Here is a 21719-nt window from a genome sequence, read left to right as displayed (position 1 = left end):
TCATGTCTGCAGTCTATGATCATGTCTGCAGTCTATGACCATCTCTTGTATCATGTCTGTAGTCTATGACCATCGCTTGTATAATGTCTGCAGTCTATGACCATCTCTTCTATCATGTCTGCAGTCTCTGACAATCTCCTGTATCATGTTCTCAGTCTCTAACCATCTTTTGTACCATGTCTGCAGCCTCTGACCATCTCTTGTCTTTAATAATGTCTGCATTTTTTGAGGGGGGAGTCTGGAGAGGAGTCAAGAGTTGGAGTGCAGCCAGGATGGGGGCCATAGGAGAAGTCAGACATATGTGGACTGTGGAGAGGAGACTATGGGATAAAACTGGAGCCACCAAGCTGGAGCCGACTGACTAAGCCCTGCACAGTACACCTGAGAGGAGGTCAGGGACAGCCCCGCAGGCCAGTCTGGGGGGGGGGGGGGGTCAGTGATGTAAGGGGGGAGTAAATACAGTGTTGTAAGAGGGCATTGATATAAAGGCCCCCCTTATATCAGTAACCCCCTCTCCCACATTCCCAGAGTTCCTGGGGTCCCCCTTGATGATTGCTCCACTTTTACCACTTATAACCAGAATTTTCTCAATAATGCTATGGGGCTGGTATTAAATTATTTCCAGGTCTGGTTTTTATTCCCAGTCCGGCCCTGCAAGTAGTGTGGGGGATGGCACTGTGTACTGGTTTTTATTTGCCAATAAAATAAAATGTGGACTTTGGATGCTCACATTTGTAATAGTACTCTGGGGGATAGTACTGTGCACGGGTTTTTATTAGACAATAAAATAAAATAGGGACTGCGGATGCTCACATCCCGCTCTCCAAACTGTTGTGTTTAATTTTTGCTTCAGGAGCCGCGGGCGCCTGCACAGTAGCATAGATTGTCCTGCTGAAAAGTCCAACAGCGGACACTTCCGCAGTAGCATACATTGTCCTGCCGAGAACTCCAACTCTTTTGTGCACTGCATAGGACTTCTCTGTGCACAGCATTTGTTGGCGCACATGCACAGTACAGGCAACTTGCAGAGATCTCCGACCAGAGGTGACGTGGGTTGGAGATCTCGGCAAGCACCTACCCTGCCCCACCAGTGGCGGCTGGTGTATACAGGGAGCAGGGGCGCCGCCCCCCCCATCCATGCGTCCGGCCCCCTAATCTGCATGCAGGGTGCCGGACGCATGGAGCTTAATGTTTTTTTTTTTTTTAAATCACCTGATTAGAGCCAGAGGCTCTAATAGGGTGATGTAAAGGGTGGTCCCAGGGCGCAGAGCAGTGCGCCCAGAGCCCGCCCATTGTGTGACAATAGCGAATGAAAATTCGCTATTGTCACACTGATCCTCCTCCTGGCCAATCAGGAAGCCGGTCTAATACCGGCTTCCTTATTGGCCGCAAGGCAAACCCCATGCCATTGGCCGAGGAGGAGGCGGGAGCGGGAGGAACAGAGAAGACACGCCGCCGGAGTGAGAAGAAGCCGCCCGCTGGGAGTTCGGGACTGAAGACAAGAGAAGCTGCCGCCGCCGTGCTCCAGGGCTCCAGGTAAGTGCACTGCTCCCGGGGGGGCACGCACGCTGAACTCTGCATTGATGGGGGCACGGCACAATGTTCATTGCATTGAAGTGGGCACGCACGCTGATCTCTGCATTGGGGGCATGTATGCTGGTCACTACATTGGAGGCATGTATGCTGCTCACTGCATTTGGGGGGCATGTATGCTGGTCACTGCATTGGGGGCATGTACGCTGATCTCTGCATTGGGGGCATGTATGCTGGTCACTGCATTGGGGGCATGTACGCTGGTCACTGCATTTGGGGGGCATGTATGCTGGTCACTGCATTAGGGGCATGTACGCTGATCTCTGCATTGGGGGAATGGTATGCTGGTCACTGCATTGAAGGGGCCATGTATGCTGGTCTCTGCATTGGGGGCATGTACGCTGATCTCTGCATTGAAGGGGGCATGTACACTGGTCACTAAATTGAAAGGGGGCACGCTGGTCACTGTGCATTGAAAGGGGGCACGCTGGTCACTCTGCATTGAAAGGGGGCACGCTGGTCTCTCTGCATTGAAAGGGGGCACACTATACCTTAATTACTGAAGTGAGAAAAAAGGGTATAAATACCAAAAAACTGCGCAAAAGAATATATAAATCAATAAATAAAACGTGATTTAAAGTGGAATTTCTCCCCCAATGTAAGCTGCTACATAAACGTGAATAACGTAGTGAAGTGAGAAAAAGGGGAAGGTAGTAGCGCTCAACAAAATATATCACTAGATTAAATCAAATAACATCGTGCAAATAAAAATCTTGCAATAAAGTCTCTAGTGTCCAAAGCAATTGGATCAATCAGAACGACCAATAATGAGAACACAGACTTGATAGAAGTGATTCCTTAGCAAAGCCTTCACCTCCACACGATCACCCAGTGAGATGTGTATAAATACCGCTTACCAGATCCAATGGACCCCTTAATTACAGGGGGTCAAACACGCTGTGTATTTCACATCAACATCTTGTGCATCCCATTTCCATAGGTGTACATACAACAGCCAGAACGATGCCACAATCAGGAAGCCAAGCCATAAATAGGGACATAAAAAACGCTCTCATGGTGCAGTACTTCTTAATATATATTCATTTATTCAAGATATATTGCACTTACTACGAGATTGAAGATAGAAAGCCTTCAAAGTAAAATCGTTGGCTGGGAATAGGAGACGCCGCTCCACGCTGCGTTCCTCAGACCTCAGACCCGGAAGTGTATGGTCTCACGTTCCCAAACGTGATATATATATATATATATATATATAATATATATATATATATATATATATATATATTATCAAGGTGTCAGGCACTGGTATTTATTTATTTAGGTTTTTTCTTTTATCCGTCCATTTTTATAGATAGATATAAATAATATATATATATATATATATATATATATATATATATATATATATATATATATATATATATAAAGGATTTACAAAAAAAAATCTGCAGCATGGTTAACACTATCTATCTATCTATCTATCTATCTATCTATCTATCTATCTATCTATCTATCTATCTATCTATCTATCTATCTATCTATCTATCTATCTATCTATCTATCTGTATATATATATATATATATATATATATATATAGATAGATAGATAGATAGATAGATAGATAGATAGATAGATAGATAGATAGATAGATAGATAGATAGATAGATAGATAGATAGATAGATAGATAGTAGTGTTAACCATGCTGCAGATTTTTTTGTAAATCCTTTATATATATATATATATATATATATATATATATATTTATATATATAAGCTCCCAATGTCAGGCGCAACATCTTGCCGAAAACTCCAACTATGTTCAGCGGCTCCAAATGTCGGGCGCATGCGCAGTTGAGTTGAAACTTCTTGCCGAAAAATCCAACTCTCGTGCACAGTGTTCTCCGCTGAGCACGGCATCGACTCTCGCGGCCAGTTCATTGCATGGGAAGTTCTATTGGAAGTCTCCTACTCGCTCGTACTCGCGGCGGAAGTGACGTCTATGGTTGAATTATTCGGCAAGTTGAAACTATCGGCAGTACACCGGCATTGATCGGGACTCCATCCAGCTGGCGGACGTGCCGGCTGGGTGCTCGGGGCTTCCGGTGGGACGGGAGCCCTGGTAACAGCCACGGAAGGCGGCGGGAGGGGGGGGCGTCCCCTCCCGCCCCCCGGGTACCGATCGAACGGCTCCCGAGCCGCATCGGTCGGTACCGACGGAAAGCCAACCGTCGGCTCTAAACCACGGTACCGGGATGATGCCTCTAACTAGAGGCATCATCCCGGTATAACCCCGCAAAGTTTACCGACGTACCCCTACGTCAGTATGCTAATAGGATGGTAAGTTGGGAGTGTGTAAATAAGGACTGCACTAATACAAAACAGGATGGTAAAAGATGGGCAAATACAAAATGCACAAAACATCAAATAATATACAGGCTGCTGTGACAGCAAATGGGTGATCAACTTTATCCAGACAGGAGGAATTACCAAAGAATTCAAGGACCTTTGTGACAGTTGAAGAGAGAATATAAAGGAGGTGTACATGGTAGATGCATTTTCTATTTGCATTTTGGAGGAAAATGTATGTATGGGATCAGTGAGGGTTTTTTTAACTGCACCTCAGGACCACAGAAAAAATAGACTTAAATAATAAGTACTTTGAGCATTAAGAAGTTAATGTGAACTGTGACCAAGATCTAGGAACTACATCTGTGCATGTGAACAACCTGTGAGTTTGGGTGGAGAGTAAAGCATCTTGCCCCGAAGACCCTGTATGTTGGTGGGGCCCAGCTGCATGTGTCAGCATGTAAAGAAGATCTAGTGCCCAAAATTAAACTGCATATTCCAGATGAGGTCTGACTAAGGATTTGTACAGGGGCAAAATGATATCTCTCTCTGCATTCCATACCTCTCTTAACACAAGAAAGGATTTTGCTCGCTTTGGAAACTGCTGCTTGGCATTGCATCCTATTATTAAGCTTATGATCTTCCAGAACACCCAGATACTTCTCCACCATTGATTCCCCCAGTTGTTCTCCCCCTAGTATGTATAATGTATGCATAGTCTTAGCCCCCAAGTGCATAACTTTACATTTATCAACCTTAAACCTCGTTTGCCACACAGTTGCTCAATTAAACAGTACATTGAGATCGGCCTGTAAATTGGAGACATCCTGTAAGGATGTTGTTCCACTACATAGCTTAGTGTCATCTGCAAACACTGAAAAGGGACTTTTACTCTCAAACCCTATATCATTTATAAAATGTAAGGGTTCCAACACTGAACTTTGGGGTACACCACTAATAACCTTAGACTACTCAGAGTATGAAACATTAACCTCCCTGGCGGTCTGATTATGTCAGGATTTCTGTGCTAAAAGCGGTACATTGCACAGAAATCTATTGTTTTACATTTTAAAACTCACCTTCCCCTGTGATCCCCCCCTGTCCTCCCCCCTGCGGTCATCCACCGTCCTCCCCCGCCGTCCTTCTGCTGTCCTTCCGCTGTGTGCTCGGCTGATGCCGGCACCTGTCTTCCGGTTCCATTCCCTGCGAGCGTTGTGACGCAGGGGGTGGAACCGGCGGCGATACCAAATATGTAAATACACTAAATGAGATGATACAAAGTTGTGATCCTAACGGATTAAACTGTATCATGCCATTTCACCACAGGATTTCACCTGGTGACTTTTCCAGTGCCCTGCCTGTGCTTTTTCAGTTCTTTGTGCCTGGAAAATAGAGAACGACCATGGCGTCCAAAAAGCGTTCTTTTTGCGCAAAAGTGCTTTTAGACGAACTGGAAAACAGCGACAGCGAAACTGAGTTACTTGAAGAACTGAGCGATATCGATTAGAGGGAAAATTCGTCATCAGGTACGGAAAGTGACGACAGCGACGATTCTGATGTCTCTTTCTGGCACATCGCTCCGTTGGAAATTCTGAAGAATCATTTGATATACTTCCCAAATTCCACAAGCGATGTGCCAGAAAGAGACATCAGAATTGTCGCTGTCTTCACTTTCCGTACCTGATGACAAATTTTCCCACGATTCGCTATCGCTCAGTTCTTCAAGTAACTCCGTTTTGCTGTCGCTGTTTTCCAGTTAGTCTAAAAGCACTTTTGTGCAAAAAAACGCTTTTTGGACGCCCTGGTCATTCAAAATTTTCCAGGCACAAAGCACTGGAAAAGCACAGGCAGGGCACTGGAAAAGTATCCAGGTCAAATCCTGTGTTGAAATGGCATGATACACTGTAATCCGTTAGGATCACAGCTTTGTATCATGTCATTAGTGTATTTACACTTTTGAATTTGCCGCCGGTTCCACCCCCCTGCATCGCAACGCTTGCAGGGAGGGAACCGGAAGGCAAGTGCCTGCAATCGGCCATGCACAGAGCGGGGAGAGACAGTGAGGACACCGGGGAGGACGGCGGGGGATTGCAGGGAAGGTGAGTAACACTCGGGATTACCGCTTTTGGTACTGAAAATTAACCCGAGCCACACTCAGGAATACCGCTAGGGAGGTTAACCACTACTCTCTAAATTTTAGTTCTGAATGAGATCCTTTAATCAGAGAACGAACTCACTCCTGTGATGGTGGAGGTGAACAGTAACAGCTGGGCGAGTCTTAGAAATGTCCTGGGAGTTTTCCACTCAGGTTTCATGATGTATGTAAATGGCCTACAGCAAGGGCATTATTCAATTTTAGGAAAATCTGCACCTTTATCACCATAGGCAGTGTTTTTTTAACAAAGGTGAACTAACCCTTTAAATTAAAGTTTTTGTGCCCAGAATTCAGCTTTACTTCCCCTGAAAGATAGCAGTGCATTTACAGAGACTAGACACTCCTGTGCCTTAGGTTTCATAGTTCTATATCTGCAATGTGAGATCATGTAAGGCACTTCTGCTTTTGACTGCTAGTCTCATCATATTTGGACTGGGATACTGTGCTGTTACTACTGTACTACTTACTGATCTCCTTACTGGGGAGGAAGCTTTATCTGAGGATGAGGAGCACCAGTGCCAGAATCTCTCTGCTTTTGCTTCATCCATTCTGTGAATCTATGCTTTCTCCACCTTCCCTGCTGCTTTGTCATTATTAACCCACAGTCATTGAGTCATTAGTCATCAGGGGTCAAAAGCCCTGCTACTCTGCCAAGATGGCCACCTCCACACACTGACACAAGGCATGGTCAGTAGGGATGATCGAACGGTTCGGGTCGACCCGAACATTGGCTGTTCGAGGTTCGGCCGAATTCCGAACTTTTTGCTGAAAAAGTTCGGAATTCGGCAACCAGAACCGACCAAAATGCAATGGGACAGGAAATGGGCTTTAAAAGCCTGTGATTGGACCAGAACCATTAGTAAAAGCCAATTGAGGGGGCAGGAGAATGCTAGGAATGTGATTGGAGTGACTAGGGGGTCCACAGGCCAATCATTAGTGAATACGCCCCCCAGTATATAAGATAGCCCCGCCAAATTCCTAGCATTGTAATACAGAGACATGGAAGAGAGTGGAAGCAGTTCTGTTACTTACTACTATTGTATATATACACCTAGACATATATAGGTGTGATAGTAGCAGAAATCTATGCTTGCGCTAATTAAATAATTAACACTAATATGGCTCCGCTCCTATCACGCCTATATATGTGTAAGTGTATAAATACATATAAGAATGTGTGTATATATACCCCTATACACAAGTTCAGATGTTTTGCCTGCCTCCAAAGACCCCAAAAATATGCCTGCAAAAACACACCTGGGCATTTTTGTAGCTGGCTTTTTTTGGGCATTTTTTGGGGTCTTTGGAGGCAGGCAAAACATCTGAACTTGTGTATAGGGGTATATATACACACATACTTATATGTATATATACACCTACATATATATAGGTGTGAAAGTAGCAGAAATCTATGCTTGCCCTAATTAAAAAATTAACACTAATATGGCTTCTCTCCTATCACACCTATATATGTGTAAGTGTATAAATACATATAACATGTGTGTATATATATCCCTATACAGAAGTTCAGATGTTTTGCCTGCCTCCAAAGACCCCAAAAAAATGCCTGCAACAACACACCTGGGCGTTTTTTTTTTTGGCGCTAGCGTTTTTTTGGGCATTTTTTTGGGAGCGTCTTTGGAAGCAGGCAAAACATCTGAACTTGTGTATAGGGGTATATATACACACATACTTATATGTATATATACACCTAGACATATATAGGTGTGATAGTAGCAGAAATCTATGCTTGCGCTAATTAAATAATTAACACTAATATGGCTCCGCTCCTATCACACCTATATATGTGTAAGTGTAAAAATACATATAAGTATGTGTGTATATATACCCCTATACACAAGTTCAGATGTTTTGCCTGCCTCCAAAGACCCCAAAAAATTGCCTGCAACAACACACCTGGGTGTTTTTTTTTTTGGCGCTAGCGTTTTTTTGGGCATTTTTTTGGGCGTCTTTGGAAGCAGGCAAAACATCTGAACTTGTGTATAGGGGTATATATACACACATACTTATATGTATTTTTACACTTACACATATATAGGTGTGATAGGAGCGGAGCCATTTAAGTGTTAATTATTTAATTAGCGCAAGCATAAATTTCTGCTACTATCACACCAATATATGTCTAGGTGAATATATACATATAAGTATGTGTGTATATATATACCCCTATACACAAGTTCAGATGTTTTGCCTGCTTCCAAAGACGCTTAAAAAAATGCCCAAAAAAACGCTAGCGCCAAAAAACAAACAAACGCCCAGGTGTGTTGTTGCAGGCATTTTTTTGGGGTCTTTGGAGGCAGGCAAAACATCTGAACTTGTGTATAGGGGTATATATACACACATACCTATATGTATATATACACCTAGACATATATAGGTGTGATAGTAGCAGAAATCTATGCTTGCGCTAATTAAATAATTAACACTAATATGGCTCCACTCCTATCACACCTATATATGTGTAAGTGTAAAAATACATATAAGTATGTGTGTATATATATATATATATATATATATATATACCCCTATACACAAGTTCAGATGTTTTGCCTGCTTCCAAAGACCCCAAAAAAAATGCCTGCAACAACACACCTGGGCGTTTTTTTTTTTTTGGCGCTAGCGTTTTTTTGGGCATTTTTTTGGGCGTCTTTGGAAGCAGGCAAAACATCTGAACTTGTGTATAGGGGTATATATACACACATACTTATATGTATTTTTACACTTACACATATATAGGTGTGATAGGAGCGGAGCCATATTAGTGTTAATTATTTAATTAGTGCAAGCATAAATTTCTGCTACTATCACACCAATATATGTCTAGGTGAATATATACATATAAGTATGTGTATATATATATACCCCTATACACAAGTTCAGATGTTTTGCCTGCTTCCAAAGACGCCCAAAAAAATGCCCAAAAAAACGCTAGCGCTAAAAAAAAAAACGCCCAGGTGTGTTGTTGCAGGCATTTTTTTTAGGTCTTTGGAGGCAGGCAAAACATCTGAACTTGTGTATAGGGGTATATATACACACATACTTATATGTATTTTTACACTTACACATATATAGGTGTGATAGGAGTGGAGCCATATTAGTGTTAATTATTTAATTAGCGCAAGCATAGATTTCTGCTACTATCACACCTATATACGTCTAGGTGTATATATATATATACATATAAGTATGTGTGTATATATACCCCTATACACAAGTTCAGATGTTTTGCCTGCTTCCAAAGACGTCCAAAAAAATGCCCAAAAAAACGCTAGCGCCAAAAAAAAAAACGTCCAGGTGTGTTGTTGCAGGCATTTTTTTTAGGTCTTCGGAGGCAGGCAAAATATCTGAACTTGTGTATAGGGGTATACATACACACATACTTATATGTATTTTTTTTTTTTTACAAATAGATTTTTCTTTTATTAAACATATAAACAGAACAAGTAATTACAACTACATTACATTACTCTGCACAAGAAAAAACAAAACAAAACAACAACAACAACAACAACAACAACAAAAAAAAAATATATATATATATTTTTAATAAGTTCCTACTTCTGTCATTATGGAACAGGTGAGATTGGCACGCCTACAGCATCAATCCAAGCTGACCACACTTTATCAAATTTTTTTGGGCAATTCCTACTACCGTATGTGAAACGGTAGAATGGAAGTGTCTTAGTAACGGCAGCTATCCAAGTTGATCGGGTGGGAGGTTCGGGTAGCTTCCATCGCAAAAGGATTTCTCTCCTGGCGTAAAACAAGGTATACATAATGCACATTTTATCGTATCTATCCCCTCCCACTTGTGTAAGGTTACTCAGTAGAGTTACCTTTGGGTCCAAGGGAATCGTAATGTCAAAAATTTCCCCAATAGTATCTGTCACGGCCTTCCAAAAGGTTGCCAGCTCCGGACATGACCAAACTACATGTATAAAAGTACCAATTCCATGCCCACATCTGGCACAGGAGGGATCTTTCATAGGATATATCCTAGCAAGACGTTGTGGCGTATAGTATGCTCTGTGTAAAAATTTAAGTTGTATAAATCTATCCCTAGCCGCTATCATTGAGGGGATATAATTATTAACCGAGTCCTCCCAATCTTCAACCGTCAGGTCAGGGATATCGTCCTTCCATTTATTATAGATTTTCTCAAGAGACCGACCATGATCTGTTGAAAGGATAGAGTATATAGCAGAGAGAGTTTTCCCTATTACCTTGAACGTTAACCCTTTCTCCAAAGGGTCTGATTCCAAGATAACAGGGCCTTGAAACTGAGCCCGCATAGCATGACTAAGCTGGTGGTAACGAAAAACCATAGTGGGAGGCAATGAGTAGGTATACTGGAGTGCGTCAAACCCTAGAAGTCTTCCATCTTTAATAACATGTTTCATAGTGACAATCCCTCTGGCAGCCCATACCTGGGGTTCAGGAAGTTGGTACAAATGTAATAGATTAGGATTACCCCACAACGGAGTGTGGGGGGATATATGTAGAGGTGTATTATATATCACCCGCGCCCGCGTCCATATCCGCAGCACCGTCTTCATCAGACTGGTTATTTGAGGATGTGCCCGTTCACCCCGGAAAACCAGATTACTAAGGGCCGCATAGGAACCCAGCAATGCTGCTTCTAGTGTAACTGCGGAGTTAGTTTTGGGTTGGGAAAACCACCACCGGACCGTCACCAGTACAGCCGCCCAAAAGTACAGCTTAAAATTAGGAAGCGCTAAGCCCCCTTTTGCAAGTGGAAGATATAACGTACGTTTTGCGACTCGTGGAATACGCCCGGCCCATACAAAGGTTGTTACCAAACTGTCTAATCTCGAAAAAAAGTTTTTAGTCATATCGATAGGGGAGTTACGAAAAAAATACAAAAATTTTGGAAGATAACTCATTTTTAATAAATTGATTCTACCAACCGGGGATAGGGGAAGCATGCGCCATGACGCACACCTTTTATTTAATTGTAAAACTAAAGGGTCAATGTTATTTTGTTGGTACACATCCAATGTTGGACCCACTTTGATACCCAGATACACCATATCCTGTACCCATTTCAACGGTGTCTGAGTATCAATTAAAGGTACCGATGGATGAAGTGGAAAGAGGACAGACTTAGACCAATTAATACGTATACCTGAAAAACGACCAAAAATGTCGAATAATTGTAGGGCCCTATGTAATGAAGTGGAAGCATCAGCCAAATAGATCAGAGTATCGTCTGCATACAAGGACAACTTCTCTTCGATGACCCCGACTTTAATGCCTCGGATTTGTGGGTCCGCCCGTAACATAATCGCGAGCGGCTCCAGAGCCAAGGCAAACAAAGCCGGAGACAACGGACATCCCTGCCGGGTACCCCTCAATAGAGGGAATTTACCCGACAGCGATGAGTTAGTGCGGACCCTAGCCGTGGGGTTCCCATAAAGAAGCTTAATCCATGACACAAAGTTAGGGCCAAACCCGAAACTGGCTAAGATCTTCCAAAGAAATGGCCACTCAACAGAATCAAATGCTTTCTCGGCGTCGAGGGAGGCGACCACACCTGCTCCCTCCCCCGACGCCAAGGCCATATGTGTAAACAATCTCCGGATATTGATATCCGTGCCCCGTTCAGGTATGAATCCAGTTTGATCCGGATGAATCAAATCTGTAATAACACTATTAAGTCGAGTAGCCAAAATCTTTGAAAGAATCTTCCCATCTACATTTAATAAAGAAATAGGTCTATATGATGAACATAATGATGGATCCTTCCCTAATTTAGGGATAACGACAATAACTGCTTCGCTCATTGTTTTAGGGAGTTCCCCCTCGTTTAGAGATCCTACAAGAGTGGCTAATAAATGCGGGCCCAGAAGGTCCATATGGGCCTTATAGAATTCGACAGGAATTCCATCCGGTCCTGGTGTTTTGTCCGGTTGTAAGGAAGCCACCACTTCCTGGATCTCCAAAAGAGTAATAGGGGCATCTAATTTGGCCCTATATTTATCGGTTAAGACCGGGAAGTCCACTTCCTGCAAATAGTGATCTAATTCATCTCCTGAATAGTTAACCCTAGTATTATATAGGGCCTGATAATAATTAGTAAAATTGTGATTGATGGCTTCTTGATTAGAATGAAGAATGCCTGATTGATCTTGAATGTGTGCTATACTATACCCAGTTGTCTGTTCCCTAGAAATTTGCGCAAGCATTTTACCATTATACTCTCCTTGTACGAAAATACGTTGGGATTGAGAAAGGAGTTTTTTCTGTGTGATAACTGTACGTATTCCCATTACCTCCCTAGTCAAAGTTTGAAATTGTGTATAATGAGTGGGGTCTCTAGTTTGAATATACAAATTTTCCATATCTCTAGCCTCTTTTTCTTTTTGCAGTAAATTTATTCGCCTGTATCGTTGGATCTTCCCAATAGCTGTCTGGTAATACCCCCGGGTGCAAACTTTAAAGGCATCCCAGACCATAGCCACTGATGCCGTACCCGGGTTTATCTCCCAAAAGGCGGCTATTTGAGGCGCCACTAGAGGGTTTATGTCAGGATCAGAGATCCAATATCTGGATAATCGCCATAATCTATCAGAAGGGTTGCCAGATAGTTCCATATTTAGTAAAAGTGGAGCATGGTCAGAGATCCCACGAGGAAGAACCCGAATCTCCCGCACCCGAGATAAGAGTGGGCCACCTGCAAACATTAAGTCAATTCGAGAGAAGGATTTATAAGTTGCGGAATGACAGGTATATTCCCTAGAGTGGGGATGGTGCCAACGCCACAGATCCGTCAGCCCATAAGTCTCTGCCCATTCGGCAAGATCCGTTCTGGTAGACGAATCTTCAGTCATTCTATCCATTTTCGGGTTTGGAACCATATTGAAATCACCCACAATAAGTATGTTATCATTCTCGTATTTTGCAATTTCTTTCAAAATTTTATGCAGGAGCCTAACTGAAGCCGGCGGGGGTATATATAACCCTACCAGCAATAGACTAAAAGATGATATCTGCAGATTGAGCAAAACAAATCGTCCATCCGGATCAAGGGAAACATCCAGTAATCTAAACGGAAAAGACTTATGGATAAGAATACTAACTCCACGAGCGTGCGTAGAGAACGTAGAGTGGTAATGATGCCCAACCCATGATTTCTTGAGAGCTAGCGTTCGAGTACCCAGCAAGTGGGTCTCCTGAAGGACACATATATGGGGATTAAAAGATTTTAAATATTGGAACACTAAGGATCTTTTCTGCGGGGAATTCAAACCCCTAGTGTTCCAAGAAATCACCCTTAAAGAGTCCATAACCACTCATGAAACAGTGTATTAAAGGATAATGAATAAGTAATAAGAAGCTGCTCCATTTGGTATTCATCTGCATTCTTAATAGAAATTTTGGTATATATATATATATTTGTGTGCCAATAAACACAAAAAAAAAAAAAAAAAAAGGGGAAAAAATTAACTAATAATACAATAACAGAGTAATGATCAAACATCCCCAGCCCCTCCACCCCACCCATCTCCCCAAAATTGGAGAGGGTTTGTATCCCACCCACCGCGGACCTCATAGTCCACCCTAGAGGGTAAGTGTCAAAAAAGGCACTATACTACCCCCCCCCCCCTCCCCCTTAAGAAAAAAAAAAAAAAAAAAAAAAGGGGGAGAGGGGAGAGAACTCCGGCGTTCAAAAAGGACAAAAATAGTTATATATCAACTCACCCAGATATCGGATAAAATCTGGGAAAGTAAACTGTATGGAAAAAAAAAAAAAAAAAATACATATACATATATATTGTCATTAACCATATATATATTATAAATTATCACAATTTATCATGGATTACAGTTTTCCAGGAAGTCAAAAAAAAAAAAAAAAAAAAACTTTTTTTTTTCCCAAGTCCAGTGTTACTTATGTGTCTCGAGCCAGGATAACACTTCTTTAGGGGATGAAAAAAAACGCACTTGTTCACCATCTTGAACCCGCAATTTAGCCGGGAACAAAGTACTATATTTCAACCCCTTTTCTCTTAACTTAAAACGGGCTTGATCAAACGATTTCCTCTGACGTTGTGTTTCGACAGAATAATATGGAAAAATAAAAAGTTTACCACCCTCGTATTTCACTTCACCCTGAGAGCGGGCCGCTCGTAAGACAGTGTCCCGGTCTCCGTAATGTAGGAACCTAAGAATAAATGTGCGAGGAGGGGAGCCAGGAGGGCCTCGTTTCACTGGTATCCGATGCGCACGTACCACTGAGAAAAAAGCAGAGAACTTAGCTTCTGGAAGGATGGACGGGAGTAAGTGCTCAATAAAGGATACTGGGTTTACACCCTCTGACCCCTCCGGGAGACCAATAATCCGTAGATTGTTCCTGCGATTGCGATTCTCTGCATCCTCTGCTCGTATCTCCAGCTGCTTAACCCTAGCTTCAAGCCGCTGAACATTTGAGTTGTAACCTTTCTGTACGTCCTCTACCCCTGAGACCGCGTTTCCATCTCGGTAACTCTGTCTCGAAAAGTATCAATATCTTTACGAATGAGTCCAATCTCTGATTGTACACTATCAATTTTAGAGGTCAAGGCTGTCTTACAGTCTACTATGGCATGCATAAGTGTCTCTAAACTTGCAGGCGACTCTGCGACCCTGATCGCTGTTGTCTGGTCTGTCTGAGATGCCATAGTTATTGTAGATTTGGACGGTGGGGTCACCGCTACAACTGCACGGCGTGTCTGTACACCCCCCTTATTTTTTGGCATTCCTCCCCCCAAATGAGAAAAAAAAAAAGGAGGGGGGGGGAGGAGAAGACAACACTCAATTCCTTTTCTTTCCTTTCCTTTTCTTTTCCCCCTCCTCTCCCCTTCCCTAGAGTAATATGGCTAGGAGATTGGGAGGTTTAAGTCCATCCAGTCTTGATATCAATCTGCTATGTTGGTTTTATTGCATAAGTTGTTAATGAATAAAATCAGCGGTTCACTGCGTAAACATATGCTGTGTATAAAGAGTAAAAGATAATTGGAGTGACAAACTGACAAGCTAGCAGTATGCGGTGGAATATGCTTAGATGCTAGCAGTATGCGGTGGAATGTGCTTAGATGCTAGCAGTATGCGGTGGAATGTGCTTAGATGCCGGGGGGAAGCAGAGAAAAAAGGCATTTAAAAGGCATTTAAGTGAGTAGAAAGGAGGATATATCCAGTTTGACCATTGCTCACTGTTTTACTCCAACCAATCCCCCACTCACAGGATCCCAGCTTGTCAGTGTCCACAGGAGGGCATGGGATAACTATCGAGTGTCCAATACAAGCAGTACAAGCAGTCCAGTCACTACAGGGCAAGTCTACTCGGCTTGCTTCCTTAGTGCTTCCTTAATACTGTGCCCGAGGGTCCTAGCAAAAAAAAGAAGGAAGGGAATATACCCAGCGGGTCCACATAGGTCCACAAGGAGCCGTGCAGCCTACCTGTCGTCCAGTCTGCACACAGCCTGTGCACCGCGGCTCCCACCACTCACACTGCTCTAGGTGGCTCGGTCTCTCCTGTCACACAAGCCCCAGGCAACACTGCGGCATCCGGCTCCGGCTCCATACTGCGTTCTCGAAGGAGGATGAAGGAGCAGACAAACCGCACAGCACAGGTGGTCAGGACACAGCCGCACGCTGTCCACAACGGCTAATACGGCCAACGCTGGATGTTCCTCCGCCCTCCGCTACCCCCCCGCTCAGGAGACCAGCATCAAGGATCCATGCAGCCGCGCATCAGAGGGGTCGGCCTGGGTGAGTCATGAGGATACACGCCGGAGTCGGGAGCTCAGTTAGAACACGTCTGCTCCCAGCGCCATCTTAGACTCCACCCCACTTATATGTATTTTTACACTTACACATATATAGGTGTGATAGGAGCGGAGCCATATTAGTGTTAATTATTTAATTAGCGCAAGCATATATTTCTGCTACTATCACACCTATATATGTCTAGGTGTATATATACATATAAGTATGTGTGTATATATACCCCTATACACAATTTCAGAGGTTTTGCCTGCCTCCAAAGACCCCAAAAAATGCCCAAAAAACGCCTGCTACTAAACCGGCAAGGTGTGAAAATAGCGGAGACATATCCCTGTTGTATAAGTGACCTAATACAAACAATCTTTTTTTTTTCTGGTTCTGGACATGCTACAGAGCTGAAACTTAACAGGTACACTTCTTAGACCCCCCAGACACTAAATCAAAAGAATTTTTTTTTTTTTAATTTTTTTTTAAATTTTTTTCAATAATTGGCTCTCTTAAAAAATGACAATTTTTAAGAACTTTTTTTGTGTGATTAATAGTCCCTGGGGCATGACCCAGAACCCTAGGCACTTTTTAGGGGCATTTAATGGGTTTTAGGGCTTCAAAATGGTGTTTTTTGATTACCGAAGTTCGGGTCCCATTGATTTCAATGGGGTTCTGAAATCCGGGCCAAACTTTCGGGAAGTTCGGATGTTCTGGCCGAACCCAACTTTTGAAAAGTTCGATCATCCCTAACATTGGTCAGTAAAGGAGAAAAGATCAGCTGCAGAGAGACCACAGGCAATACAAATGACTAGTCCTTTGCCCTCTGCTTGCCTTTAGTTGGATCAGCTTCCACAGTTCAAATTCTCTTCAATGCTTTTGAGTTATTTCACCTATTTAATAGCCCTTATGTGCAAGGGTGTTCTGTGTGGTGAACACCATGTGATACTGTAACATTGGACATCTTTCCTCTATATAAAAGAGAGTCCATGAGGCTCTTTGTCACTAGCACACAAATTAATAAGCAGCGTACATTTTATGTATATGATGACAGCTGGATGGCAATTTATTGTGCAGTTTAGCAACCTATTTGTGGATTCAATATATTTACATATTTAGTAATACTGTACATGTTTGTGTGTTATACTTACCATAAACAGTGAGGTCTATATCCTTGAAATCCTTTTGTGGACTGTAGATTACTATACATCTATATTTTCCAATGTCGGACAGAGTGACGTTTCTGATTTCCATATTAGCGATTCCTTTGTTGATGTCCTGTTGATTGATAAACATTCTCGGCTGGGACGATGTCCCCTTGTTGTCAATCCTTAGAACCTCATTTCCCTTAAAAAGCCACAAAATGGAGAGGGACTGAGGGTTTATTGAAGGTTCATCCACTTTGAAAGAGCATGGCAGTACAAACTTCTCTCCTAGCTGGGCTCTTTGTGGTGATGGTGCAAAAACCACCAAGGCGGCTTCATTGTGCAGAAGGGCTGAAAAAAAATCATGAATAAAGAAAGGTTACATTACAATATTTAATGGATTTAAAAGATGAACAAAATAAAAGCATTCATCAGCAATTTGGTTCTGTAGGAATCCAAAATTTGATCATTTTGCTTTATGGATACGGTCTATTTTTTGTGGGTGGTTTGTCAACATGTAAGCTGAGGTTAGTATCTCTTTAAAGGAAAAACAACCTCTGGGTGCATACTGTGGGTTAGGCTAGTTTATTCTTTCTTTCTTTCAGGTTAGGTCTGGAATAGGCTCAAGGAGAGCCCACCTCAGAAAACCTACAGCAGAGGAAGATGGAAGCTCTGGTTGGCATCCCCATGTTAAACTTGAACCAGATCATAAGAGTTTTGCAGATGTGTGCTGAAAAGATGAGGTGGTATACTGGGAAGAACTTTACCACTCTGTTCATGTTAAAATAAAACAATTAAATAAACTGATCGTGTGGATATCCCTTTATTTCTGGAGGTGGTGGACCTCTAGCCAGGAGCTTGTGAGTAACCAAGATGGTGGAGTTTCTTCATGCTACAGAAGCATGGCACCCCATCTCGTTACTGTTCTAATAGAACAGGGGGAGGTGCCCTGGGCTGGCATAACCAATTAGGGGCCTGCTTACTAACATATGGATAGGCTTACAGAGAAAATGACTCATTTATAGGGAAACCTTACCTCTGGATGTGTACTGTGGGTTGGGCTACTCTATTCTTTTAGTCTTGGCCGGAAGAATTAGCTAGGAGAAGTTAATTTTCTGTAAGTATGACATATACAGTCTACTACATAATGTCTCCAAGAAAAAGGTGCACTGTCTCGTTAAACAACCATTTAAAAAGTGCATATGTGCTAAATTTGAAGATAAACCAAATAAATACTAATAAAAACATACATAAGTTCATTCATAAGTCCATGGCACAGAAGTCCCAGAGAGGGTGGAGACCAAGACTGGCCTTAGTATCCTGAACATGTTTTGGATTTATAAATTTAAGTCTCAAAAGTTGTCACCCAAAAAAACTGGCGGCGGCACCAGCACCTACACTCTCTTTACAGACATCATTGAATACAAAAGGCAACTACCCATGCAATAGACAATGAGGATTACACAATGGAAATAAAGACCAAATCTCTAAATTAAAGCAATATTAAAAGTTATTTTTTTTTTTTTATAACAAAGATCTTATACTTGTTAGAAAAAATGTGTATATAGGGCAATGGCGCTACTCTATATAGGGACGTGAGCTTTAAGGGTATGTTCACCACAACTGAACCATACCACAATCCTGGTTGAAAAAGTGACTAGTGCTGAAAAGTATATGTGTCTCCTGTGTTAAATGCATATACATGCTAACCATATATCAATATTTATGGAGACAATTCCAACAACCACTAGTAAAAAATCTAAAATAATAAAAATGAATAAAGAAAATATATATAAGTGATGATTAGTGCTCAGTGGTCAACCTTCCACCTAAAGATAAATTATTGTGCCGAACAATATAAATAATTGCCTCTAGAAAGTGTAATATATCTTAGTGCACATTCCTATACCAATAAAAGTGATAACATCAAAAAAATCAATAATGTGCAAAAAATATTTTTTTGAAAATGTGCCAGAAGGTAGTATTCAGTGCTGATATTCCTATGCACAATTGTATAAGGTGCTCCGTGCTTCCTGTGCTCTTGCCGTGCTCAACATCGGTGCTTTTATCTCCCCCTATGGTGTTACACTCACCACAACTGCTTCCCCATAAAGGGGTATTGAGCCTTTAACAGCTGGTAGATTCCTGGGTCCCAGTATACTTTCCACTGGGTGTTGTGCTGATCCTTTAAACAGTAGCCTGGTATCTGGGTCCCCGTAGGTTTCAACCGAGTGTTTTACATGTGAATATACGTTTGTACGGGATCCGCGCCGTTCTGCTTGTTTTATGCTGCCTAACTGTAAGAGGTACACTATGGGATGTCCATTGTATTTTCACATGTAAAACACAGTTGAAACGTACAGGGTGTCACTGGACCTCCATCTTCCCTGTGCCTCCGAGATCACCGGAAGAGAGGAAGGATCACCAGCCCCAAGGAGCTGGCTGGTATCCGCAGAGGGATTGTCACGGTTCTCACCATGGCTTACAGACAGCCAGGCGTGGTCACCGTTAAGTACCTGACATGGGATTTGAACCTGTGTACTTTAACATTCTGTCCTGTTATCCTACCTTTGAGCCACACTTCAGCTCATATGGATCTAGTCCTGTTAATCTGGTATTGCCTGCAGCACTAGGGGGCTGGACTTCACCTGAGTATACTCCTGTCTCTCATTGTTCACCTGAAGCTAATTGCTCATTAAGCAAGCTATAAAACACTGCCTCTCGCTTAGAGCAGTGTCAGTTCTGATCTTTGTTCCAGATAGTTTCTGTTTGACAGACTTTGTTCCTGTGTTCCTGTTTCCTGAGCGTGTGTTCCAGACTGACTCCGGCTTCCATCCTTACCTTCGCTCCTTGTTGTTCCTGCGACCTTGTCTTCCTCCCATCTCCTGATCCTTTTCCGGACTCGTGTCATCCAGTGACTACTCTTATTCCTGGACTTCCCTTCCCATTGTATTCCTGCCGGTCCTGCTTATTGGAGCTCCTTCCCTGCCAATCCCCCGTGCACAGATTCACAGCCCAGGTTGCTTTCTTACCTGGTCACCTTGGACTGTGGATATCTGCAAGGGTGAGCATACATCTCTGCGTTAAAGACTCCAACAAAGGTAAGCCCCGTGACAGGGATCTCTCCCACGCCGGGCTGCCTCAATGATAGGCAACTCACCAGGGGAGGCAGCTGCATACACTTACGTGCACTGGTAAATGGGGAGGTTTCCAAGCTGAAGTTCTCCAGCGGCTGTGACCGCTGAGCACATGGAACAGACCGCTCCCCTAGTGAAGAGGCTGCAGATTGTTCCTGAAGAATAGAAGACAGCTGGCTTTACAGCCAGGCAGTGCCATCGACATCTGCAGCAGCTCAGAGCAGCAAAAGGTGGAATTTAAGCTCACTCATCCCTACTGTAAAGTGTCAGGATCCAGTAGACCCCCACGTGCAGTTTTTTCTCTGTCCGATGACCATCGACTGAGGTATCTGTTTCTCCGCCTCTTCCTCTGACTGTCCGAAGCCCCACCTGGACTCCTCGCTTCCACCAATCAGGTCATATATACCATACCCACTATGTCTTAACTCTTTACCTCCCTGTCTCCCCTCTTCACCCAGTCATGCATTCCCTTCGCTTATTTTTTATTTTGCTTTGGGCCCACCTGTATTCTGGCAGTGGAACAGGGGCTTCCTACCTGCTACGGGAACATAATCAAGTCTGGCCAAACGCTGTTCAGCCATTCACAGGAAGCACTGTGTTTTATCAATTAATACAAGACTCTCTAATTGGCTGAGATGGAGTTCTTAATGTTATCCCCTGCCTCAGTCAATCAGAGGAAGCTTTGTATTTGTTGATAAAATCAAAGCTTACTACAAATGGTTGAGCAGCGCTCTTACCACCTTGATTTTGTTTCAGGAGTGGGACAGGAAGTCCCCATTCCTCAGCCAGAACCGATCACTGTATACTGTATATAGCTGATCCTACATAGTTTACACAGCGCGCCCAGCAGGCACATCTGTTAATGAAGCAAATAGTAAATATGAAGTAAGCTTCCAATGTTTAGTTTCAGTCAGGCTCTTTACAGAGGGGCTCTTGTTTACACTTTGGGGTGAGCTGACGGCGGCTTCTGACTAATTGGAATGTTCAACCTGTTTACAGACATTGCTGTTCTGCCTCCGTGTGTCCCCAGGATCTGCTGCTGCTTCCACCAGATGATCTGTGTTTTCCCGCCACAGCTGCCCTCTCCTCAGGTTCACACTCCTCATGCCTCACCCGGATTTGTACTCAATACTCTCTACTGCAGCCCTGTCTATACCCAGCTTCTCCTGTACTGCAGCCCTCCGTCTACATCAAGCTTCTCCTGTGCTGCAGCCCTCTGTCTACATCCAGCTTCTCCTGTACTGCAGCCCTCCATCTACACCCAGCTTCTCCTGTACTGCAGCCCTCCGTCTACATCCAGCTTCTCCTGTACTGCAGCCCTCTGTCTACATTCAGCTTCTCCTGTACTGCAGCCCTCTGTCTACATTCAGCTTCTCCTGTACTGCAGCCCTCTGTCTACATTCAGCTTCTCCTGTACTGCAGCCCTCTGTCTACACCCATCTTCTCCTGTACTGCAGCCCTCTGTCTACATCCAGCTTCTCCTGTACTGCAGCCCTCTGTCTACATCCAGCTTCTCCTGTACTGCAGCCCTCTGTCTACATCCACCTTCTCCTGTACTGCAGCCTTCTGTCTACATCCAGCTTCTCCT

The 21719-nt window shown here is 43.1% G+C and overlaps 1 protein-coding gene across 1 annotated transcript in view; it reads right to left on the bottom strand.

Annotated features, from left to right (window-relative positions):
• The window catches only part of LOC309558537 (natural cytotoxicity triggering receptor 3 ligand 1-like), a gene marked incomplete at its 3' end in the record, with an annotated part of 190199 nt that overhangs the window by 32310 nt on the left and 136170 nt on the right, over positions 1 to 21719 (bottom strand). Inside the window, exon 2 of the mRNA XM_082261616.1 lies at positions 17001 to 17345. Within this exon, the coding sequence (XP_082117742.1) occupies positions 17001 to 17345 (345 nt within the window). The remainder of the gene's footprint in view (positions 1 to 17000; positions 17346 to 21719) is intronic.

This window comes from Pelophylax lessonae, assembly GCF_965119305.1.
Source record: "Pelophylax lessonae genome assembly, chromosome: 6".
NCBI lineage: Eukaryota > Metazoa > Chordata > Amphibia > Anura > Ranidae > Pelophylax > Pelophylax lessonae.
Note: the sequence above shows the minus strand (reverse complement) of the source record. Positions and strands in the feature narration are given on the sequence as shown.